Source organism: Narcine bancroftii, chromosome 14, assembly GCF_036971445.1.
Source record: "Narcine bancroftii isolate sNarBan1 chromosome 14, sNarBan1.hap1, whole genome shotgun sequence".
NCBI classification, from domain to species: Eukaryota; Metazoa; Chordata; class Chondrichthyes; order Torpediniformes; family Narcinidae; genus Narcine; species Narcine bancroftii.
The window spans coordinates 485385-504186 of record NC_091482.1 but is presented as its reverse complement, the minus strand read 5'-3'; the positions used below and the strand labels follow the sequence as shown (position 1 = coordinate 504186).

The 18802-nt window shown below is 41.5% G+C and overlaps 1 protein-coding gene across 2 annotated transcripts in view; it reads left to right on the top strand.

Annotated features, from left to right (window-relative positions):
- The window catches only part of LOC138749613 (integrin alpha-E-like), a 199320-nt gene that overhangs the window by 34033 nt on the left and 146485 nt on the right, over positions 1-18802 (top strand). For both annotated transcript variants that reach the window (XM_069911249.1, XM_069911250.1), the window contains exons 7-9: positions 4077-4192; positions 7878-8032; positions 9291-9444. In XM_069911249.1, coding sequence (XP_069767350.1) covers positions 4077-4192; positions 7878-8032; positions 9291-9444 — 425 coding nt within the window. The remainder of the gene's footprint in view (positions 1-4076; positions 4193-7877; positions 8033-9290; positions 9445-18802) is intronic.

The window sequence follows — 18802 nt, the reverse complement described above, 5'->3', positions numbered from 1 at the left end:
CCTACCTCACACCCAAAATTCTTACATCCATGTGCCTATCCAATAGTATTTTAATGGAACCTGCATTGAGCCTGCTGGCAGCTTGTTCAACACTCCCACCACTCTCTGTGTGAAAAGGTTTGCCATAATGTTCCCCTAAACTTTTCCCCTTTTGCCTTTAAACCATGTCCTCTAGTTTGTATCTCACCTATCCTCAGTGGAAAAAGCTTACCTACATTTACTCCATCTGTACCCTAATTAAGATTCTCTCTATCAAATCTGCCATACTTCTTTTACACTTGTAGAGCGTGACGAAAGAATCAAAGACTTGTTGATCCAAACCAAGGCTTATATTAACTAAAAGACTGGAGCATATCACAAGTAGGTCGACCAGTCCAGAATGACCTGGTCCTTTATGTAAACAACAATCCATTAGTGATGTCTCTTGGGCACTCTCCAAAGCTTTTGCAAAGACTCTTGGTGCCAGAATGTCTAGCATGAGCAGATCTCCAGTATTTTACATAAGATCTGTTTTAAAGTGTTTGTATGTGACCTACGCTAAAAAACCGGCCCCAATTTATCTCCCTAAAACATATCTAGAATCTGTCACAGCAGTCACAAGAGAGAAGTTGCTTGGGAAGCTGAATGGTCCTAGGATCGATATGCCTCCTGGACCAGATGGAATGCACCCATGGGTTTTGAAGAAATCATCTGCAGAGATTTTTGGAAGCATTAGTAATGATCTTTCATGAATCAATAGATTCTGGCATGGTTCCAGGGGACTGGAAAACAGCAAAGGTCACACTGTTATTTAAAATAGGAAGGAGGCAGTAGAAATTAAATGATAGACCTGTTAACCTAACAAAGAACATAGAACATTACAACGCAGTACAGTCCCTTTGGCCATGATGTTTATGCCAACCTATTTATACCAAAAGAACCCAATAAATTAAACCCTCCCCTACCTCATAAACCTCTATTTTTCTTTCATCATTTGGCCTGTCAAAGAGTCTCGTGAGTATCTCTAATGGATCCAGCCTCCACCACCCACCATTGGCAATGAATTCCAGGCCCCCACAACTCTCTGCATATTAAAAAAAATACCCTTGATGTCGCCCCTAATTTTTCCTCCCTTCACTTTATACTGATTTCCTCTGTTGTTTGCTACTCCCACCCTGGGAAAAAGGCGTTGTCTGTCTAATCAATGTCTCTCATAATCTTGTAATTAAGTCACTTCTCATTCTTGCTCGCTCCAAAGACAAAAGCCCCAGCTCTGCTAACATTGCCATATGTCTATTTAGCTTTCTAAACTAGGCAACATCCTGGTAAATCTCCTGTGCACACTCTCCATTGCTTCTACATATTTCCTGTAGTGAGGCAACCAGAACGAAACACAATATTCTGTGTGGTCTCCCAGAGATTTATAGAGCTGCGACATTATCTCACGACTCCTGAACTCAATCCCTCAATTAATGAAGCCCAACATTCCATAGGCCTTCTTGACTATCTTATCAACTTGCACGGCGACCTTAAAATTTTGACCCCAAGGTCCCTCTTTTCTTTCACACTGTTAAGTATCCTACCATTATCTATGTACTCTTCCTTCAAGTTTGATCTACCAAAAAGCATCAGCTCACATTTATCCAGAATGTTATTCTTTGTGATAAAAATATGCTGTTTGACTTGCTGAGCTCTCCAACATCGTGTTTTACTGACATCACTCCCTGCAACACACATTCTTTCCAAAGTGTGAACAGAACTGCAAATAATACTCCAAGTACAATCCCACCAATGTTTTGTAATATTCTATCATAACATCCAAACTTGTGTTCTATGCCACAGCCTATGGAAACAAGCATACCATATGCCGCCTTCTCCACCCCACTGACTTGTGTGGTCACTTTCATGGACTTTTATATGAACAGAATAACACAGTACAGTACAGGTCCTTCAGCTCATGATGTTGTGCCAACCAATGTAAACCTACACAATCTAATCCTTCCCTACCTCACACTACTTTTCTTACAGCCATGTACCTATCTAAGACTATTTTAAATGATCCAAGTAAACCAACCTACACCACCATCCCAAGCAATGCATTCCAGGCACCACCACTCTCTAAGTAAAAAAAAACTTACCTCTGATATCACCCCTAAACCTTCCTTAAACAGATGTCCACGTCGACATCGTGGGACAGCTACCGGTTTCCCTTGGGGTGAAATAACCCCTCACTATGGTTGACAGCTCCATGAGGAGGCCTGAGGCATTCTCGATGGCCGATATAACTACAGACACCTGTGGTGTCCAGGTTCAGAGTTCCAGAAGATATCACCTCCGACAGGGAAGTGCAGTTTACCTCGGGGCTCTGTGTGGCACTAGCCAAACTGTTGGAACCCAACTCCACCATACCATGGCATATCATCCACAGGCCAACAGATTGATGGAGTAGTTCCACAGATACTTAAAAGCAACCCTGATGGCTCATCTTAAGTGGCCCAACTGAGCGGATGAACTGCCTTGGGTCCTTCTGGGAATACACACTGCACTGAAAGAGGACTTTAATGTCTCTGCCACAGAAATGGTTGACAGCGCACCCTTAGTAATACCGGGGGAGTTCTTGATGAGCTCTCACCGTCAAGGATGGGGAAACCTCCATGGTGGCACTGAAACAGCTGAGGTACCCGAGGGTACCTCAAAGCCCCTGCTGCACAGCCAGGCCAAATCCTTCATCCCCAAGGACTTGCACACCTGTGAATATGTTTTAGTGCAAAGGGGACCGTACCAGGCACCCCTCCAAAGGCTATGCAAGGGGCCATGTGGATAACGGGTCGATGTGTGTATTGGACATTGCCAGGAAAGAGGAGACCATTATCCTCAATCGCCTGTAACTGACTCATGTAGTCATTAGCCAGTCAGTTGAGACTCATCCCCCGTGATGCAGAGGTAGGCCACCAGTAGCGGCAATGGACTCTCTGATCAGCTGTTCTTGGGGGGGGGTGGGGGGGGTCTTGTTGCGGCCTGCAAACTGAGTTGTGACACTGCTCATAAAATGGCTGGCGAACGCGGCGACAGCGAGTGACCCGTAGGGACCAATGGCTGTCATCCCGCGTGACCTTCCACACAGCGGGAAACAGCAGGCAATGGCAGGAACGCAGGCCAGTCGGAGGCTGGCACTGCAATGACATCACTCCTGTCATCAGAGGGAGGGAGTGAATATATATAGAGCTAGCAGAGCAATAAATAAATCAGTCTTTGTCCTTGACTCAATTGTGTGTGTGTCATTCATACTCCACACTTTGTATAGCTCACACGCTACATAAGTTTAAAACTGTAAAAGTAAATGTTTTCTAAAATAACACATGAACCTTTGGTGAAGATGGGAGCAAATATTCAGCCAGCGAGTGCCTTGGTCCTGCTTTGCTCAAAGCAGCTGTTTGAATAAAGTTGTGTGAAACAACAATGGCATTGTCCAAGCAGAAGAGATGATTGAAGCCACCAGTAAGAGTTGCTCTGGTCAGAGGCTTTATCTGTAAACTTGGGAGATTAATCATCAATAATGTTATTAATCTTTCGGGCTGCTCTGTGGAAGGGGAGGAACTTGCAGATGTAACGACAGTTAAATGACTGAAAATAAACTAAAATGCTTTAAAGTTTTTATATTTGTGAAAGTGAGGTTTGTTTCATATCAATACAGTTTAGTATTTTTAACCTTTATCCTTAATGTTGTGTATTAGTTAGGCAACTTGAGAGTAAGTCTCAAGCAACTGGAAAATACACATATCCACCAATCCCCATAGGTGCCAGATACCAGGGGTTTTACTGTATATAACCAATGTTTCAGAACCTTGAAAAAGTGCTCAAGCTAGAACCATTAATTATATATCTTTACCTCCTATGGGCACGGTGAGGCCTATTGAATTCCTTCAGAGTTTCAGTGTTTCTTGGTAAAATGAGAATTTGTCTAGTCGAATGCTAGCTACAAAGGTATCATCAAAGCCCATCCAATTTTATAAATTTATAAATGATGATTCTCAAAATTGAGTTGATGTGATGCGTACTTATTTCACATGTACTGATAAAGATTTTGTGTTTTTTAGGCACAGAGATTGCATTTGTTCTGGATGGATCAGGAAGTATTAAACCTGGTGATTTTCAAATTGCAAAAGACTTTATTATAAACATAACAAGAAACATTTGGAAAAAATGCATTGAGGTAATTAATTGATAACTTCCAAAAGTATGGAACTTGGGCTAATGTATAGATGAAATTCAAAAAAGAAAATGTTAACTATTTAAAATAAAGGTGTGGTGATCTGTAACTACACCACTAGGTCACCAGGGGTCATTCCGGTGACCTTGTCTATAAAGCATTCCAGAGCTACGGTCTAGCCTTCCAGGTTCATCTTGCAGAGAGATGAGACCTCTTAGTGTACATATCAGTTTATTAAAGCTGTCTTATAACCACACCAGCAGTGCGAGTATTGTCAGTACAAAAGGAACAAAAACAACCAGGACTCAAATAGGGGGATGGCTCAATAAGATGATAACCCATGAATAAAACCAGAAAATGTGAAAATTGGATTTGGGATTAGCTGGCCCGTGGATTACAGAGGTTGGTGGTTCCCCTGGTGTTTGTTATTTATAAAAATGATCTGGATGAAAAAGTAGGTGGATAGGTTGGAAAGTTTACAGATGACAGTAAAGTTGGTGGAAATGTGGACAGAGTGGAAGGCTGTCAAAGAATACAAAAGGATATAGATAATTTATGGATATAGGCAGAGAAATGCCTAGTGTGAGGTATTGCACTTTGGGAGGTTACATGTAAAGGAATATACAGGGTTAATGGCAGAACTCAAAGCCACAGATATTCAGAGGGATCTGGAGATTCAGATCCATAGATCATTAAAGGTGACCATGATAGGAAGGTAAAGAAAGTGTATGGCATGCTTGCCTTCATGGGTGGATCACTGAGTACAAAAATATGGAAGTTCGATAAAGCTTTTTTTGGGTTTCAATTTGAATATTGTTTGGAATTGTGGTCACCTCATTACAGGAGGAAAGTGGAGGTTTTGAAAACAGTACAGAAGAGATTTACAGGATGTTACCTGGATATGAGCTCTAAGGCGAGGTTGAACATATTTGGATTTGTTTTGTTGGTATCATTGATGGCTTCAGATGGAAGTTTCAAAAATTTGAGAGGCACTGAGGACATAACCAGTCAGTATTTTTTCTCAGATAAAAATGGTACAGACTAAAAGATATGTGTTTAGGGTAATGGAGAAGGGGGGTCGTGGGGTGGTGGGGGGAAGAAATTTAAGGGAAATTTAAGGGAAATTTAAGGGTAAGAAATTTAAAGGAGATTTACAGGCGAATTATTTCAGACAGTGAGTGGTGGGTGCCTGAAGACTGGTGAGAGTACTGATAGAAGCAGATTCAATAATAGCATTTCAGAAGCTTCAAGAATGACAAAATGAATATGCAGAGAATAGAAGGATTTGTAAATGTACAAGCACCAAAGTTTGAGTTGAAATAAGGCATGATCTCTGACGTAGACATGTGGACTGAAGAACCTGCTGCACTGTTCTCTGCTCTGTTGTATGAAATGTTCAGCAGATCAGATGGCATTGATGGAGAGGATGATACTGAGTTAATGTTACTCGTTGATCATTATTCATCAGAACTGGTCAGAGTTGACACAGCCAAGTCAAAGCTGATTATCTGAAAATGTTGACTTCTTTGTTGAATCCTGAGGGCTGGAAGGTGGTTTGCTGTATCTTGACCTTATTTTGGGTTTTCTTGTAATTGTTTAAGAGGCTGAGAACAGATGTAGGATAAAGAGTTAAGGTGACAGGTAATTGGATGGTGAGTATTGTGATTTGAAGTAATTCCCACTGGATATTCACTGGAAGCTATTACCACGACACAAAAGTCTGCAGATACTGTGGTTGAAGTAAACACAGTGCTGGAGAAACTCAGCCAGTCGAACAGCATACTTTATTTAGCAAAGATAAAGCCAACATTTTGGGCTTGAGCCTTTCATCAAGGTTCAGGTGATTGCCTACATTTTGCTCATATTTTGTTGAAAGGGGTCAAGCCCAAAATGTTGGTTATGTATCGCTATTTTTGCTCTATAAAGTATGCTATTTGGCCTGCTGAGTTTCTTCAGCACTGTGATTTTACATTATTACCATGGTTCACTTATTCATTTCTCCAAAGCACAACCCCTTTTGCAGTACCTGCTCAAGCGACTGGAAGAGATGGAACACTTGGTCTTCCTTTCCTATTCGACAAGAACCTAAACCTTCCTTATGATTTCAATTTAGCATGCTGCTTTTGGTCCCCACAATGTGGTCTCTTGGACATCACTGCATGAATATATAAACCTTAAGGCATTTTACGTTATTTTCACAGTCACTTTCTTTGAAAACATTTAACTATCGCTGCATCTGTAAGTTCCTCCCCCCTCCACGGAGCAGCCTGAAAGACGAATAATAACCTTATAGATAATTAACCCCTCCACTTCCCCAAAGTTTTATAAAGCCTTACTAATATACTTTTTTTCTTTGGCTTGGCTTCGCGGACGAAGATTTATGGAGGGGGTAAAAAGTCCACGTCAGCTGCAGGCTCGTTTGTGGCTGACAAGTCCGATGCGGGACAGGCAGACACGATTGCAGCGGTTGCAAGGGAAAATTGGTTGGTTGGGGTTGGGTGTTGGGTTTTTCCTCCTTTGCCTTTTGTCAGTGAGGTGGGCTCTGCGGTCTTCTTCAAAGGAGGTTGCTGCCCGCCAAACTGTGAGGCGCCAAGATGCACGGTTTGAGGCGTTATCAGCCCACTGGCGGTGGTCAATGTGGCAGGCACCAAGAGATTTCTTTAGGCAGTCCTTGTACCTTTTCTTTGGTGCACCTCTGTCACGGTGGCCAGTGGAGAGCTCGCCATATAACAGGATCTTGGGAAGGCGATGGTCCTCCATTCTGGAGACGTGACCCATCCAGCGCAGCTGGATCTTCAGCAGCGTGGACTCGATGCTGTCGACCTCTGCCATCTCGAGTACTTCAACATTAGGGGTTACACCCCTAATATACTTAATAATATACTAATAAAGATAAAGACTTTGATTAAGCAGGGATAAAGAGACATTTTAAGAGAGTCACCCCAATGGTGAGCGGCGTCAACCCGCTCTTCTTCCTGGGCGATGCCATCGCTGTTTCACACAACTTGATTCAAACAGCTGCTACGAGCAAAGCCCGACCGAGGCCCTCACTGACTGAATATTTGCTCCCATTTTCAATCTTTAGCAATGGTTAATGTGTTACATTGGAGAACATTTACTTTTACAATTTTAAACTTTTATTTCAATTTTTTAAAATCTGAAGTCCAATTTATTTCTTTATTTATTTTCCTTCACTTGCCATTTGCTTGAATTCTGGATAACAGGGGTTTCACTCTATATAGTTATTAGTTGAGATTTACACACATTCTTGCAAGACTCTAATCTGTCTATTATACCTTTAGTGTGCATGGCTTTCTTTTAGACTCTCTTCATTTTTTGATATCTCTAGTCCTTGCCCCATCTCTATTTTGGGAGTTCATTCCAACTCAACAACTTTGAGATATTTCTGCTCCTCCAGTTCTTCCCTTTTTTTAAAAAAAATGTCACCTGTTCATATTAAACTGCCAAAATGTTAAGCTGAAAAATTCTTTCACTAAATCTCTATCTTGCTTATCTCTGACAGGCCTTTTTGAACAACAAATGTCACCTGCTTTGTAACATTTTATTAGACAGTGCCTTTCATTGTTTGTTAACCTCGAAGTGTTTTAAATCCAAATTCAAGTAAGTTCCAAATAATATATTGTTATTTTTGAATAGACACTAATTAATATTACTTTTCCGTTGACAGTGTGAATTTGCCTTGGTTCAATATGGTAAAGAAATTAAAACCATATTTAACCTGAAGGATAGTCAGGAATTGAGTTCTGGAATTTTCTCAACTGTGAGAAATATGTCTCAATTGGGTAAAGTCACAAAGACAGCCTCTGCAATACAACATGTTCTGTGAGTATGAAATATTCTGTTGTCATTTCTTTGTTGTGCTCTCACTGTGTGAGCATCAATATGTCCAAGCACTTGTTTGGGAGGCAATTTCAAAAAGATTCAGAAGTCTTTCACTTCATGTCTACATGTTGTATCCATTTTTCCCTTGCACAGTGTACAGTGTATGAGCCATGCTGAATTAATCAGTACAGAAGGATGTCTTGAACAAACTAACCATTTAAATCCACCTCCTCGTTATTTTTTCCAAACCTTGATTTCCTACTTCAAGTGTTTGTTCATTGTTTTCTTTTGAAAATTACTCCTGAGCCTCTTCCGTTCTTCAGTCATAAGGACTAGGAGTTGGCCAGCCAGCCTGTCAAATCTGCTGCGCCATTCAATTTAATGATTGGCTCATCTCTTCCTACCTGCCTTTTCCCCATATTCCCTGAATTCCCCTTCTCTATAAAAATCTATCCAACCTTGTCTTCTATAAACTGAGGTACATCCACCGTTTCAATGGGAAGCTAATTCCACAGATTCATCACCATCTGGGAAAAGCAGTTTCTCCTCATCTGTCCTAAATCTACTACCCTGAATCTTGAAGCTATTTCCCCTAGTTCTAGTTTCCCCACCAGCGGGAAAAACTTATCTACTTCGATCTAATCTTTCGTAATTTTATACATTTCTATAAGATCCCCTCTCATTCTTCTAAATTCCAGCGAGTACAGTCCCAGATGAATCAATGTCTCCTCAGAGGCTAACCCTAACCTTTATCTCAGGAATCAACCTAGTGAACCTCCTCTGCACTGCCTTGAAAGCCAGAATATCTTTCCTCAAGTAAGGAGACCAGAATTGTACACAGTACTCCAGATGTGGCCTCACCAGGACAGTTGCAGCTTAAACCTCCCACCCCTGAATTCAATCCCAGACAGTATGCTCCAAATGACAATACATTCTATGAAACATCTACAGTGGTTGTTTTGCTTGCAGTGAAAGTTTAACTTTATTGTTGTATTAAGTAATTGCTAACTACATGTATGGAAAATTTAAATAAAAGATTCAATCAATAAATAATTAGATAAATTCTGATCTGTTGTACAGTATGACTTGGAAAATTGACAACAACCATGTTTCTTGAGCTGAAACATTATTATTTCAAAATAATCACCATGCAATAAAAATGATTTTTTTAATCTGGAAAGGACAAATATTTATGATGCTAAAAAGCCAGTGAGATTGTCCTCTGAAACCTGTACCTTTACATTTCTTGTATGTTCAGAGACAACCTATTCAATGAAGCACAAGGCTCCAAAAAGAATGCCAGACAGTTTATTGTTGTGATAACGGATGGAGACATATTCCAGGATGAGATGAAGCTATCTGATGTAATAAACTCCCCCAAGATTGCTAAAGTGACAAGAATTGCTGTGGGGGTAAGTATCTTAAGTATCCAAAAGGTCCGTGATTTGTCCAGACAATGCTGCGCCCTGTGCTTCAGGCTTATGTAACTTTTCAAACGAGTTAAATTATGGTCTATTTGAGGATGATTTCCTGACTATTCAGCGTAATAATATGGCAGACAAAAGTTGAAATGTATCATGTAGAATACATTTTAATATACTGTATTATTAGGTGACAATTAAAGTAACCTTTCAACCTTTAATGAAGATGGGAACAAAACCATTTTCTCCAATACATGATTGCTTTGTGTTTGCACAAGGTTAGAATATGAATGCGGGCTCCATTTTGATATTAAGAAAAATTTGGATAGGCACATGAATGGGAGGGCTATGGTCCAGTTGCAGGTCATTGGGACTTGGCAAAATAATAGCTCTGAACAGATTAGATGGGCCAAAGGGCCTCTTTCTATGCTGTTGTGTTCTAGGGTTCTGACACAGAAAAATGTGAAATAAACAGAAATGCCAAAGAGCTCAGCCAGTCAACCTGCACCTAAATTATTGTCTTGTTGCCTCTTCCACTGATGGTGCTGCACTGGATGAGCTCTTCAAGCATTTCTACTTTTGTTTATTGAGAAGGAAGTTTTGTAAATTTACCTTTTTCCTGCTTGCTTCATGAAAATAACCATTGAACACTTTTTAGAGCAGTTTATCAGTTGACGTTAGAATGGATCTCGTGACACAGCTTTGCATATAACAACTTGTAAGTCATTACAGCATGGAAACAGGCCGACAGTCCAGTTTGCCCATGATAACCAACGAGGCCTTCTACTTTAATCCCACTTGCTTGCTTTAGGTCGATGACCCTCAATCTCTCCAATTCATCGTCATCCAAATATTTTTTTAAAGGAAGCTCATGTACTTTCATAGTCTATTTTGTCTCGTTCGTTTATTGTCAGATGATTGTATATAACCCTAACCCTAATCTTCTTTGGCTTGGCTTCGCGGACGAAGATTTATGGAGGGGTATGTCCACGTCTGCTGCAGGTTCGTTGGTGACTGACAAGTCCGATGTGGGATAGGCAGGCACGGTTGCAGCGGTTGCAAAGGAAAGTTGGTTGTTTGGGGTTGGGTGTTGGGTTTTTCCTCCTTTGTCTTTTGTCAGTGAGATGGGCTCTGCGGTCTTCTTCAAAGGAGGTTGCTGCCCGCCGAACTTTGAGGCGCCAAGATGCACAGTTGGAGGCGATATCAGCCCACTGGCAGTGGTCAATGGGGCAGGCACCAAGAGATTTCTTTAGGCAGTCCTTGTACCTCTTCCTTGGTGCATATCTGTCTCAGTGGCCAGTGGAGAGCTCGCCATAGAACACGATCTTGGGAAGGCGATGGTCCTCCATTCTTGAGACATGACCCACCCAGTGCAGTTGGGTCTTCAGCAGCATGGATTCAATGCTTGCGGACTCTGCCAGCTCGCGTACTTCGATGTTGGTGATGAAGTCATTCCAATGAATGTTGAGGATGGAGCGGAGACAACGCTGATGGAAGTATTCTAGGAGCCGTAGGTGATGCCGGTAGAGGACCCATGATTTGGAGCCGAACAGGAGCGTGGGTATGACAACGGCTCTATACACGCTGATCTTTGTGTGTTTCTTCAGGTGTTTGTTTTTCCAGACTCTTTTGTGTAGTCTTCCAAAGGCGCTATTTGCCTTGGCGAGTCTGTTGTCTATCTCGTTGTCGATCCTTGCATCAGATGAAATGGTGCAGCCGAGATAGGTAAACTGGTTGACCGTTTTGAGTTCTGTGTGCCCGATGGAGATGTGGGGGGGCTGGTGGTCATGGTGGGGAGCTGGCTGATGGAGGACCTCAGTTTTCTTCAGGCTGACTTCCAGGCTAAACATTTTGGCAGTTTCCGCAAAACAGGACGTCAAGCGCTGAAGAGCTGGCTCTGAATGGGCAACTAAAGTGGCATCATCTGCAAAGAGTAGTTCACGGACAAGTTGCCTTACCCTAATACAACATGGTGAAACAGCAATCTCTAGACCATAGTATACACACACAGACACACAGTACACCCTACACAGAAATGACAAATACACAAAGCGATATCACCACCTGTGGGAAGAAACTGCTTCCCTGCTTGGCAGTCCTGGTTTTTATGGTCCTGTACCTCTTCCTTGAAGGTAGTGTCTCAAATATACTGCTGGCAGGATGGTAAGGGACCTTGATGATTCTCTGAGCCCTCCTTAAGCACTGTCCCGAGTATATATCATCAATAAAGGGAGGCCCCCTTGATCTTCTCAGCAGTTTTAATCACCCTCCAAGGGCAAGGCCATACGAATGAGCTGAGCAGAAGTGTTTTGAAAAAGCTCTCCGCAGAAAGTATTAGAAAGACGGTTTAAAAGCAGTTTTTATTGTCAAAATGGATAAAGCAAGGACTAAATGACCGAGGCAACTGAGACCAAAAACTGAAGAAGCGTCTACTCAGCCAGGAACGTTGAGTGGAAGCCTGGTGAGGAGGGACTTAACAGGAGCCTTGGGATGGGCTGAAGCCAGCAGAGCTGGGGAGTCAGCCCAAGATACAGCCTCCATCCGGAATATGTTGGAAACTTTATACAGTCGTTTTACGAGTATGGAATCAGTGGTGAGAGATATAATTAGAGAAGGTAAAGAAAATGAAAGAAGTTGTGGAAGACATCAGAGCTAGGGATGTGTGTGTGTTTCTTCAGGGGAAATGTATGTATTAGAAATGTCTTTTAATAGGGAAATGTTATGACAGTATTTAGAAAATTGGGAAGACATTATTGTTATACAATATTTGTGTGAAAAATGGTATGGATAAAACACTAAAGTTTATTAGTCAATATTAACAGGATAAACAGACGAGTGAAGAGGAAGAGGGTCTTAGTATAATTAAAGAAATTAAAAGTGGATGTAATCTTTTTGCAGGAAACACATCTTACCAAATTGAAACATGATAAATTAAAAAGAGGATGGGTGGGACAAATTATATCACCTTCCTTTGGTTCAAAAGCAAGAGGGGTGATGATTCTCATTAATAAAAATATACCTTTGTGAATAGAAGATACATTGATCGATCAAGCCAGAGTTATGTGTCCTTTTGGGTTCAAACACGCTCTTAATAAAAACTACCTTGAGCCTGGAGTCACATTCTTAGCTTGCTTTATTTTAACCACACACTTAGTGAATATCTATATGCGCAGGCTTTTCCCTGCTTGTCCTGAGAGTCTCACCTGGCCATGTGTTACACCACATCCCCCTTTGCATTCGAAGCCCCCTTTTCTGTGGCTTCACCTGCTCCGGTTACCTTTATGCATTCCGATACAAATTCACATACAACATTTGCAATACACAAGTCTTTCTTGACTCTGGGTGTTTTACAGTCTCTACAGATTCAGTCTCTGCGGTCTCTCGCCATCATCTCGTCCTTATTATTTCAGGCGAACTCTGTGTTACAGTCGGCAGAGTCTCTGGACCTGCCTTTGCAGGAGAGTTCGTTTCTGGCCTGTGCTCTTGTTGCTTTTCACCTGGAGACTCTGATATGGGAACGAGATGTTGGCAATTCTGTCTCAGTGTCCCTTGTGGTCCGCTAACCATGTATGACCATGGGCTGTGGTGTATGGAAGTTACTGTACCTTGCTGTCTTGCATCGGAGATCCACACCTCACCTCCTGGAAAAGTGCATTCTGTGTCTCTTGTTATACCACTTCACATTCTTACACCTCTTCTCTCTCTCCTTGTTCTGGAGTTGTAGCAGGTCTGGGAGTTCTGGCTGCAACCTCTCTGGAAGGGTTGGTAGAGTTGTGCGAAGGCAACATCCCATTAGCAACTGGGCTGGATTGTAGCCATTGCTCAGCGATGTGTCTCTGTTTGCCAGTAGTGCATGGTAAGGATCTTTTGCCTTCTTGACCAGGTTCTTTACTGTTTGTACTGCTCGTTCTGCCTCACCATTGCATTGTGGATACTTGGGGCTATTGGTCACATCTGCTTGAACCCATAATCTGCTGTGAAGGCTTTTATTTTTTGTCCAGAGAATTGTGGACTGTTATCGTTTACTAATGTCTCTGGAATGTCATGCTGCGCAAATATCGATTTTAAATGAGCAATTGCATCGGAAATTTGTGTCAGGCTCAGTTATGCTATTTCTAAGAATCAAGAGCAATAATCCACCACTATTAAGTACGTGTTCCCTCCAAGAATGAAAATGTCTGCTCCAAGTTTTTGCCATAGCCTGTTAGGGAATTTATTCGGCATCAGCGGTTCTCTTATATTTTTCCTTTCCTGTATGCACTCTCTGCACCTCAAGACAATCTCACTTACATGATGAGTCAGACCTGGCCACCACACTATTTGATTGGAACGTGTTCCGCATGTTAGTCAGAATAACTCGTCTCGTACCATACAGGAGTCATGCATTGTGCACACTCAGAACAGCCCTCTCTTGCATGTAGTGTTTGACTGGTCCTTGTAACTGGTTTCTGTCTGGCCAGCCTCCAATGCAATATTTCATGATCTGCATGCACACATTGTCAGCTCTCAGAGCTCTGTCAGGTATCTGTCGCTTGTTGGAAGGTTTTCCGTCACTGTCTCAACGTAAATATTGGTGCCCTTCATGAGGTCTTTGTTAGGACTCGTGGTTTCGTCTTGTAGTGCGGAGCGAGAGAGTCTATCTGCAGTTGTGAGGTTCTTCCCAGGTGTGTGTGGGATTGTGTAGGAGTATCTCATCAGCCTCATCCTGAACCTCTGTATCTGTGGTGGCAGCTAATCCAGCGCTTTCCCACCTAGCAGACTCACAAGTGGTTTGTGGTCTGTCTCCAACTCGAACTGTAGTCTCAAAATAAAATCAGTAAACCTCTCATAAGCCCAAGTCAGTGCCAATGCCTCTTGTTGGAGCTTTGCGAACTGCTGCTCTGTTTCTGTTACCGATCTGGAAGTATAAGTGACTTGTGACCAATTGTCTCCATCCTTCTGCATTCATTCTGCTTCCAGTCCATATGATGAAGCATCAGCTGATATTCTCAGTTGCCTATTTGGATCATTCAGCTGAAGGACTGGTATGGATGATAGCTCTCACTTAAGGTTACCAAATGCCCTCTGTTGCCCATGTCCCAGTTCCACTGTTTTTTCTTCGACAACAGGTCTCTCAATGGTTTGCCTTTTCAGCCAGGTTTTGTATGAACTTGCCCAGTTGGTTCACCCTACCAAGGAAACTTCTGAGCTCACGAATGTTTGTTGGCTCCTTCATGTCTTGCCTGGGTCTGGTCTCGGGCCTTCTGCTGAGATGATGTACCCCAGAAATTTCACCTGCCTCCTTCCAAACTCTCACTTTGCTATGTTGAGAGTGACCCTGCCTTTTCTGCTCATTCTAGGACTGCATGGACCCTCACATCATGTTGGTCCCCAAAATGAGGATATCATCCATGTGGCAGACAACTCCTTCCAGGCCTGTGGTAACCTCAATCACCATTCTGTTCTGGAAGTGTTCGGGGCAGAGGAGATACTAAAGGGTAGGCAGCTGAAATTGTAATGCCTGAATGGCATGATCAATGTTGTGAACAGAGCTGATTCTTTGGACAATTTTCAAAATTCCATGTTCACGTTCAACTTAGTGAAATAATGTGCACCAGTGAGCATGCCTTGGGTTTGATCCACTGAAGGAAACCTAAACTTTTCTCTGCACACTGATCCATTCAAAGGTGTCAAGTCCACACAAATGCGAACATCTTCTTTATTCTTTTTCAGTGCTATCACCATGCCACCTACACCATTCTCTTGGCTCCTCTCTATGTGGCTGATAACTCCAAGCTTCTCCATTCTTTCAAGCTCTCTCTTCACTTTGTCCATGAGCAGTAATGGGACCCCTCAAGCTACTTTCAGTGAAAATTATTTCACATCAGACTTGTGTTTAATGACGTGTGGCTTCTGTACTAGCCCGAGTTCATCGTAAAGTTTGGGATATATCTTCCTGACTGTATCCTGGTCTAGGGCATTCAATCAAGCCACCAGCTGGAGTCTCACTGAAGCTGGTCTGCTCAATAGCTCTGCTTTTAAGTCTCACCATGTCCACTTCTTCTGTGGTGCTCCTCTCTATGTATGAGAATGTTTCTTTTGGCGATCCCAGGACCATTAATTTCACTCCCCCTGGACCTTAGAGTAGCTTGTGTTTTTCCTATCTTGACATCTCCGGATATCATTCTTTTGAACACCTGCTTGGGAATTGGCCCTGTGTTAATTTTCGTCCACATCCTCGGCTACCTCATTCACCATGCAGGTTGATCTACAGACTTTTCCGTAGTGTCCTCGCTTGCTGCAGTTGTGGCATTCTACACTCCTGGCTGAGCATTGAAATGCTGGGTGGAACAGTAGTTTTCCATACTTGGAGGATGTCTTGCGCTCTACTTTGCTCTGCGTCATTGTTTTAACTTTTTGCTGTCCCAGCATCTGCCTTTTGCCTTTAAACTTCTGTATTCCTCTCTTAAGTTGCATTGCGTCTACTGCTAGTTTGCTTGTACACATTTCTCACAAGTTGGTTTGCCTCTGACTGTAGCTATTGTGACTGCTTTCATGAGGGTGAGGTCTTCATCGATTTGGATCCTCTCCGACAATGATGAATCTCTTAGATCCATTACAAGTTTGTCATGTAAAAGTTCATCGTGCAGATCCCCATATTTGCAGTTTTCTGCCAGTGCGTCCAAGGCTGTAATAAATGCATCTACTATTTCTGCAGCCTGCTACACCCTCTTGTTAAATTTTTCCCATTCATTAATTATGTTCTTCTTTGGCACGAAATAACAATTGAACCCTCTCCGTACTGCATCATACTGCTGCCGCTGCTCACCTGTTAAGTCTAGGCCCTGTAGCACATCGTCAGCCTCATCCCCCATGCAGTATACCAGCATATTCACCTGGTTAGCTTCAGAGGAATTATTTGAATTACTTGCCAATCTGAAGTACTCAAATCTTCTTATCCACTTCTTCCACTCCTGTGGCTTTGAGAAGTTGAAGAATTCTGGAGGTTTTCTCATGAAAGTTATCATTTGAGGAGCCGCTGCTCTCAATCGGGGTGCCTCCACATGTTCAGGCCCATCCTCCATCTGAGCTCACCTTTTTCATTCTTATTCTTACACAGCCTGTTCTCTCTGTGGCTCAGAGCTCCACTTCTGACATCTTGGATTCAAAAACGCTCATCATAAAAACGACCTTGAGCCTGGAGTCACGTTAGCGGTTTGCTTTATTTTCCCATACACTGAGTGAATATCTACATGTGCAGGCTTTTCCCTGCTAGTCCTGAGCTTCTCTCTCTGCGATATAGAAGTCCCGCTCCGTGACGTCATTGGCCTGCTCGATGTCCCACCAATAGTGTTTAATATTACACCACAGTATGTAATGGCACACTGTCAAATTTATGAAGCAAGGGCATGAATATTTATGCCCTGAATTATGGCGATGAAGCCTTTATGAAGGATTTCTTCTTGAAAACAACAGAGGGAAGACAAAATATATTTGTTGGAGAAGACTTTAATTTCTGCTTGGACCCAATACTAGATAAATCGGCAAGAACAATAACGAAGTAGAAAGCAGCAAAAACCACAATTTCATATCCAAAAGATCTAAATTTTATCGCTATATGGAGGGAATTAAGTCTCACAGAGAGAGACTACTCTTTTTTATTCAAGGATGCAGACTCACATTTTAATGTCTGCCCAGTTAAAAAGTAGAGTGATAAAAACAGAATATCTAACAAGGCTTCTATCAGACCATTCTCCATTAACAATGGAAAAGCAAGAGAATGTATACAGATGGCGTCTCAATACCACATTGCTTAAAAGAACAGACTTCTGCGAATTTAAAAAGACTGACAGAAATACTTTGCAAAACAATTCTGCCATCTACTAATAATAGTTTTCTGATATGGAACACGCTTAAAGCATGTTTAAGGAGACAAATTATTTCCTAAATGAAGAATCTTCAGAGGGGACATAAGGCAGAAGTAAACAGTTTGGAGAAGGATATTAAAGAATAGAAAAAAAATCAAAGAACAGGACTACAAGAAAATACAGATTACTGGAGAACAAAAAGTGAAGATATAATACAATACAAACATATAGGACAGAAAACGCAATATTGAAAACTAAACAATACTATGGGTGAATGGGCACACAAAGTTTTATCTTGGCAGATTAAAACAGAGGAGTCATCAAGATTGATAAATGTTATAAAAAGAGAAGGAGACACTCTCGTATATAAGCAAAAATAAATTAATGACACTTTTAGACAATATTACATGAAACCATGCAAATCGGAATTAGTAGATGAGAACCAAATGGAAGAATTTTTGCTCAATATCAAACTTCCAAGGCTGGAAGAGAGAGAAAGAATAGAATTAGATATTCCTTTCAAATCAAAAAGGTCCTGGGCACCCTACAGGCTAATAAATCACTGGGAGAGGATGGATATCCACTGAGTTTTATGGACAATTCAAATAATTATTAATGCCCCTTTTAATGGATGTCCTGGACCAAGCTGTGGAAACACAGACCCTCCTGGAGTCATTCTCATTTGTGATTATTACAGTGTTACAAAAAAAGAATTGAGATCCACAAAAACTTCATCATACAGATCAATATCCCTGTTAAATGCTGATTATAAGATACTAGTGAAAGCATTGGCTATTAGGTTAGGACAATACTTGCCAAAACTGATACATACGGACCAAGCAGAATTTGTTAAAGGAAGGCCTTCCTCAAATACTCTAGGCTAAAATGGCTAAATCTGAACAAAATCCAAGTTTTACAGTCTCCCTCGACTTGGAAAACACATTTGATCATTTGAAATACTGGGAAAATTTGGTATAGGCAGAACATTTACAAATTGGATAAAAATGTTATATCAGAAACCACAAGCTAAAATAATAACAAATAATCAGATGTCGGTGCTGTTCCCCTTGAGTCGATCGAGTAGACAGGGATGCCCCATCCACTTTTAGACCATCAATTTTAGCAATTGAACCAGAGATAATAAGAAGGGATCTGGATATAAAGGGCTTCAAAGTCAGGCAAGAAGAACATAAAATCAGTCTATTTGCTGATGACGTGTTATTGTACCTATCAGGTACTGGCTAAATCTTTGGAAAAATTACAAGCAACACTAGAAAAATATGGAAGAATATAAGGATACAAAATAAATATGGATAAAAGTGAGATAATACCATTAACAAAGGAAGTAAATTTAAATGGAAAATGGATGGAATAAAATATCTTGGAATAGCAACTGACAAAAACTTGCAAAATCTAACCAAATTAAAGTATGTTTCTTTTCTTGTGAAGATAGAAAAAGACCTACAGAAATGGAGAGACTTACTGATTACTTTAATGGGAAG